This window comes from Berghia stephanieae, chromosome 4 (genome assembly GCF_034508935.2).
Source record: "Berghia stephanieae isolate SIO BIC M18660-M18661 chromosome 4, UCSD_Bste_1.3, whole genome shotgun sequence".
NCBI lineage: Eukaryota > Metazoa > Mollusca > Gastropoda > Nudibranchia > Aeolidiidae > Berghia > Berghia stephanieae.
In genome coordinates this window covers 80,062,544-80,070,095 of record NC_088363.1, presented here as the reverse complement: position 1 = coordinate 80,070,095, position 7,552 = coordinate 80,062,544, and the positions used below count along the sequence as shown (strand labels likewise).

The window sequence follows — 7,552 nt, the reverse complement described above, 5'->3', positions numbered from 1 at the left end:
AATTATAGGCTTAATATCAAAGGTAATGTTTTTCGTTTTTACATGTTGATGATAGCTGAATAAAACTATCTATGTACATGCTCATTTTAATACATTTTTTTTCCAATTTCGAAAAGTAGCAATTGAGTAAGTTAAAAAGTCATTTGATATCAGAAAATTAGGTTTGGCATTTTGGTATTTTCTTGGCATTAAAAAAATAAATTGACATATTTTTTCTTATTGCTGCTGGCTGCTTTGTGGTCGTGTGGTATGATATTCGCCTTTATACCGAAATGTACAGGGATTGAATCCTAATAGCTATATTGGTAGAGCACTCGCTTCACACGCAAAGGTACCCTGGATCGATCCCGGGATAAGTCCAGATTTTTTTCTTACCTCCCTCTCCATCCTGTAGTGATTGGGTAGCTGGGACTGTTAAATCTGTCAGAAAGTACGTTGCGATAGACTAGCGCAGTACCATGTTCAATTATAACAATGAACTTTCTAGTCCGGTTCATGCCAAAGAAACCGGGATAAACTCTGGCTCCATGGCTCTGAAGGAATTTCTATTTTTTTTTAATTTTCCATTTTTTGAGAACCACATTGGTCAACTCCATTGTATATTCCAAAACACAGTCAAACCGTAGCCTTTGTAAACTCAGAGCCTGATACTACCCTTGAAGTTAAGTAAAGTTGAGCACACAGTGACTACCAAAAAAAAGTAAACAGTGAGCTATATTAGAGAGTACTGTTGTTGGGATTATTTCTTTTGTTCACAATACGCTTCAACAGTCATGACGTCACTTCCCTCGTAATGACGCATGGTAACTTAGTAACTGGCTCTAAACTATCGGAACAATGGCGGACGGCCTTATGAAATATTTCTGCGACGAGCATAAAAGTGTATCCAGAGGAGAAAAACATTATAAATATGATCATGTTTTGACTTGTATACATTCTGATCACATGACACATGAAAAGTTCTAGCCAGCATGAAGAATAAAAAGTATAGATTTTCTTTGTTTAGAACTACAATGGCCGCCGTTGTTGGGCGACTTGACAACAGATTATTGAATCCAATTCACTTTAAGGATTTTTTTGTTTTGTTTTTTTTTTTTTTTTTTTTTTTTTGTGTGTGTGTGTGTGTGTGTTTGACCGATGTATTGCTATGTGGCATAGCTGTTGTTTTGTTTTCTTTTGATTTTTTTTTTTTTTTTTTTTTTTGGTGTTGGGATTTTTTTCTTGGTTTTGTCATTGTTTTTGGGCTTTTTTGGTTTGCTGAGGTTTTTTTTCTTTTCTTTTTTCCTTTTGTTTTAGTACGTTTTGTTTTTGTTTTTGTTTTTGTGGGTTTTTTTTTTAATGATTGTTTGGGGGGTTAATGTTTATTTTTGTTTTTGCTTTGTTTGCTTTTTGTTTTTGTTTTTTTTTATAAGGGGGGGGGGAGGTTGTTGTTTTGTTTTTGGTGTTTTTGTTTGTCCATGGGGGGGGGGGGGGTTGTACGGTCAATCTATAAAATATTAATGAATGCTACAATTTAACAGAAAATCATCATAAATATGATAACAAGATTAATAGTTATAATACTGCTTTTTGCCTTCCGTGTTTATGAATAATTTTCATAAAATTGTATTAACCAGACAATAAAAGTTTAAGGTTACTCATCGTTTTGTATGTTGGTCCCTTATACTTCCGGATGGACCAAAAATGATGTCACAAGACCAGTCTTTGGCCACAAAATAACACAAATCGTGAGTTGTATTCAATAGTTCAACCAATGGGACCACTTGTTTCCTTGAGTTATACTAACAAAAACTCTCTAGGCGCTGCACAAACCTTTTAAAAATGACGTCAAACTATAAGTCCTAGAGGGGTCTAGTATCAGGCTATATGTTAACGATAGCTACGGTTTGACCGTACCCATCGTTAAGTTATTGCCTGACACTGAGACCCAAAAGTACTGGTCTTTTAACGTCATTATTTGGTTTTTGCACCAACTAGTGAGTTGTCGTTAGTAGAGCTCATGGAAACAAGTGGCCCCATTGGTTGAACTATTGAATGATTTGTTTTCTTTTGTAGCCAAAGACTGGTCTTTTGACGTCAATTTTTCGGTCAGTGTCAGCGTAGCCATCGTTAACTTATATCCTGACACTGACCAAAAAATGACGTCAAAATGTCAGTCTTTTGTCACAAAAGAAAAATCGGGAGTTGTATTCAATAGTTCAACCAATGGGACCACTTGTTTCCATGAGCTCTACCAACGGCAACTCATTCGGCGGTGCAAAAACCAAATAATGACGTCAAAATGCCAGTCTTTTTGGGTTTCAGTGTCAGGCTATAATTTAACGATGGCTACGGTTTGACACTGGCTAAAAAAGACTGGCATTTTGACGTCATTATTTGTTTTTTGCACCGCCTAATGAGTTGCCGTTGGTAGAGAAAACAAAAGAAAACAAATCGTGAGTTGTATTCATTAGTTCAACCAATTGGAGCACTTGTTTCCTTGAGCTGTACTAACGACAAATCTCTAGACGCTGCACAAACCTAAAAAAAATAACTCCAAACTATAAGTGCCAGTGTCAGGCTATATTATGTTAACGATGGCTACGGTTCTAGTGTCAGGCTATATTATGTTAACGATACCTACGGTTCTAGTGCCAGGCTATATTATGTTAACGATGGCCACGGTTTTAGTGTCCGCCTATATGTTAACGATGGTAACCGTCCTAGTGTCAGGCTATACGTTAACGATAGCTTCGGTTCTAGTGTCAGGCTATACGTTAACGATAGCTTCGGTTCTAGTGTCAGGCTATACGTTAACGATAGCTTCGGTTCTAGGGTCAGGCTATACGTTAACGATAGCTTCGGTTCTAGTGTCAGGCTATACGTTAACGGTAGCTTCGGTTCTAGTGTCAGGCTATACGTTAACGATAGCTTCGGTTCTAGTGTCAGGCTATACGTTAACGATAGCTTCGGTTCTAGTGTCAGGCTATATGTTAAAAGTGGTTACGGTCCTAGTGTCGGGCTATACGTTTACGATGGCTATGGTTCTAGTGTCAGTGTTAACGATGGTTTTGATGAGACAAACAGAATTTAAAGTCGTATCTAACTCCCCCCCCCCTCCCCTCCCCTCCCCCTCTTTATCCCTTCCATTGTACCAGGCAATAGCTGGGGTTGTGATTGTCGTTACTGTGGTATCGGATATGGTCCCCAGGAGTCGTTCTTCAATTGTGCTGACGTCTCCATCTTGAATGATTGCAGCAAGGTCACGGTCAGACGACCCTGGTCGAGATCAGGTAAGTAATAACATTGTCGTGGCGTCACACACATTCAAGGTATTTTGATTTAACTCACCAACACCCCCCCCCCTCTCTCTCTCTCTCTCTCTCTCTCTCTCTCTCTCTCTCTCTCTCTCTCTCTCTCTCTCTCTCTTTTTCTTTCTTTCTTTCTTTCTCTCTCTCAAAAATTACACAAGCGCACACACGTGCGCGCGCACACACACACACTCACTCACTCACTTAATAATCTGACTGACAACTGTTCGTTCACACAAATCGACAAGTGAAGTATCACAAAAGATGTTTGCACTCTTACGTTTGGAATTCCGAAAAACCGCAAAAGGAACAAGTTCAAATTCCAATCATAAGAGTGTGAATAAGTCTATTTTATAAGATACGATTTTTTCTTCTCAATGTATTTATTAAACGAGTTCTTTTTATCGATCCCAATAACACAACGAGCTTGTGAGTATGTGTTATTGCACGATAAAAATATAACGAGTTTAATAAATACAAAGAAATGAAAGTAACAAGATATTAAGTGAGTAGGAAAGTGCCAGAAGACAAAAGATAATAAAAACTTCGCGGCGGCAATAGGGGCTCGAACCCGCGACCTTACTGGTAGACAAGTCCACCTGGCCGGGGAAATCATTACTCTACCGTATAAGCTATTCACGAAAGAATACGTTTATTCCACCCCTACAAGTAAGATTATTAGATATTTTGTGGCCAAATGGTATGGTATTAGTACTTCTATTCACCATAATTTGTATCTTTCTCCTTCTGCTTAAATGACAATTTGACCCAAAACTAAAAACGTTGGATTTGTTTTCATGCGCTTCAAAAGATTATTTATAATTACCAATCAGCTGTCTTTTACACCTTATTTCACACCAAAAAAAATGTGCTAAAATATTCTGCAATCGTTGAATAAAATTTTTAATCAACGTGTTCAAACCAATATTCAACGATAACTTATTTACTAAGAAATGATAGGGTTTTCCAATGAGACTGGTGGAATAAAATGGATTTTTGCACTCTTACGTTTGGAATTCCGAAACACCGCAAACGGAACAAGTTCAAATTCCAATCACAAGAGTGTAATAAGTCTATTCTATATTATGCCTTCAATAACTTCACTCATGTAAAATGTATTTTAATGACTTTGGCGATTATACTTCAAAATGGATTGGCAGGGTAATAACTTCATTTCACGTGTCCCTTTGTTCATATGATTTACTACAAAAACACATCAAATACATTTGAACAGAATAATAAATCGTCTGATTGATTTGCATTCTGCGTTTTTCAGCAATTGCGTTATAATAGTGTTTTTAACAACAACAACAAAAAAAAAACACTCATTTTTTTATTAACAGTGTGTCGCAAGAAACCCATTGTGGTCTATCCCCCAACTGGTAACAGTGGTACCAATGCTGGAAAGAAGAGGAGTGGAAAAGTTGATAACAACAACAACAACAACAACAACAACAACAACAACAACAACAACAACAACAACAACAACAACAAAGCACCAACTCAAACTAAGACTTCATCTAATTCAGGTGGAGAAGAAAATAAAAATGAAAAAAAGACGGAAACAAATAAAGAGAAAGACACATCTAAAGCAGAATCTACCTCCACGTCCCCGAAAAATACGAACTCTAACAGCAACACAAAGGAAAATTCTGGAACCGAATCAAACAATTCTAACAACCAACCCACCAAAAAACTAACCACTACACCAAATCCCAAGACGACTCAACAAGTAACTTCTAAACCGAAGAGCTCTGATTCAGGTCAAAAAGAAAGTGAAAGTGAAAGTAAAACTAAAAGTAAAACCCCCAAAGTGCCACCGCGAGAAACAAAAGTTTGTTACGCGGTGGGAATATGGAGCAACATTAGGAGTATGCATTATTGGTGTAGAATCAACTGTCGAGGAGGAAACTGTCCCCGGTTTATGTGTGCTTGTAGAACAACAGCTTAATCTGCATGCCAAAAACATTCTATTATCACGGTAATATCGATCATTGAAAACCCAAGTCCAATTAACCAGTAAAGTTTTTGACCAATCAAAACATGGAATTTGTGAGACACCTTCACGCGTGCTCGGACAAACATAATTTGCTGTTTATAAACAAGAGCATGAATGAATTAGACCCCTCTCTGATCATTGTTATTATTTTTATACCGCCAAATAAATGACTAGCTGTCACACGATTTTCAGTTTACATTTACACATAGTTGTCTGTGTTGACTTTATTGATCAAGTGGTAGAATAGTGGGCATTTTACTCAGACTTATATCATCGATAGAAAAACCTGTGAAGTTCACTATGTTTACCAATCACTGTCATTGTTTACATTATGACGACTGTCCGAGAGGTGTGGTTATATAAGTGTTTATTGTTGTCACTATTCTCTTGTTCGGCGGGGTCCTTTTACCTCCCATGGTGGACAGGAGGTCACTTGTTGTGTCTTCTATCCCCTTATATCTGATTTCCTGGTTTCTTTCTCTCTTTGTCTTGTAATGGGATTGCTTGACTTTGTCCTGGCCCTTTCCTGATCTTAGAGGGAAAAGGTCAAATGTTTTGTAATAGTTTTAGGATACATTTTTATTCCTGATAAATCATACCTCTGTTCTGTATTGTTAGTTATGTTTTCTTTGTGGGTATTTTGTAAACATTTGAGTGTATTCTTCTTGGCGGGACATGTGTTGGTGGTCGGATTAGACTTTTTTGTGATCTCAAACCAAGTAGGTACACTGGTGGTGTGCTCTTGGAGTCCACACCTGTTCCCTATTTGAACCAGTCTTCTTGTCTTACTTTTTCTTGGGTACCTTTACTTGTAATTCTAGAATTCTCTCACTATACTATATTCTTCCTTTTTATTGGCACTGAAATAACCTAGATGTGTCGCAAGCGCTGCAGAACTTTTTAAAAACGATTCTCATGGTATAAAATGTTTAGTCTCTGCAGTTCTTACACGATGAATTATGACATGATAGCAGATTAAACCATGGATCTCTCTCTCTCTCTCTCTCTCTCTCTCTCTCTCTATCTATCTCTCTATCTATCTATCTCTCTCTCTCTCACTCTCACTCTCTTTCTCTCACTCTCACTCTCTCTCACTCTCACTCTCTCTCTCGCACGCTCTCTCTCTCTCTCTCTCTCTCTCTCTCTCTCTCTCTCTCTCTCTCTTTCTTTCTTTTTTTAAAAAAAATTCCTCTCTCATAAAACTCATCTTTGTATTGTACAAATCATATTGCTGACTTTTTTTTAAACCTTTATCTGGAATCAGGATTAAATCAAGATATTTGTTCGTGCATATTCGCGTCTCAATGAAATTATCTTTCCTTGAGATTTTTTTTCTTCTTTCTGAATAATTCAAAGCATCACAATAATGGGGTTTTAGTCGGGGGCAGCGTGGCTCAGCGGTACGGTCTTTGCTTCTTACCCGAAAGGTACCGAGTTCGATCACCCGCCGCTGAGCTATGTGGCCTTAAAGTCACCTCGCCTTATCCCAGTTTGCGTGGCTTGCATGCTGCTGTTGACGCCTGGGTTATTTCAGTCTTCCCTTTGAATATACACCCCTATGGGATGAATAAAGGGAATTCTATTTTATTTTATTTCATTTTAAACAAGGATTATTGTTTTAAAAATTGAATAAAAAAATATATTTACTTTAGTTGTTGATTTCTGTTTTCATTTTAATGATTGTTATCATTTATATTTTTTTTATATTAAGAATCAACAGTTGGTTCTTCGGTTGTATCAGCCATTATAAACATTATTTGAATGTTTCTCTTTTGACGGGGACTACAGAAACGTGTTTGTGTCTCAGAGTGAACAGTTGTTCTCAATAGGGAATGAGATTAGCGGAAGAGTAGCGTCCTTTGATTGGACGTAACCCATAGTCTGTGACGTCACCGGCGGAAAAGTTATTAGAGAGAGAATGTCAAGTTGGTTGTGCGCATGCGTCTCTCGTCCTCGCTTCCGATGAAAGCGGCTTGAGACACTTCAAAACTAATTTGACGTTCTCTCTGTAAGGTGACGTCCAATCAAGGGACGCTTCTCTTCCGCTAATCTCATTCCCTATAGATAGTATGCAGATGACGTCACTCAGGCCTTTGTTATTGTTTTTGCCATCCGCGTTTGTGAGTTGTTCTCACTAAACTGTATTAACCAGACTATAAAAGTTCATGGTTACACAGAGTTTGTGTGTTGGTCCGTTATACTTCCGGATGGCAATGTTGTGAACTCCTTGGCCAAGCGCATTCTATCTATACATTATTCATTA

General features: G+C 37.7%; 1 protein-coding gene across 1 annotated transcript in view; it reads left to right on the top strand.

Annotated features, from left to right (window-relative positions):
• LOC144971350 (uncharacterized) overlaps nt 1-6,940 on the top strand; it is a 23,798-nt gene extending 16,858 nt beyond the window's left edge. The window contains exons 6-7 of the mRNA XM_078912084.1: nt 3,138-3,272; nt 4,634-6,940. Coding sequence (XP_078768210.1) covers nt 3,138-3,272; nt 4,634-5,241 — 743 coding nt within the window. The 3' untranslated portion in view covers nt 5,242-6,940. The remainder of the gene's footprint in view (nt 1-3,137; nt 3,273-4,633) is intronic.
• Nucleotides 6,941-7,552: the final 612 nt, after the last annotated feature.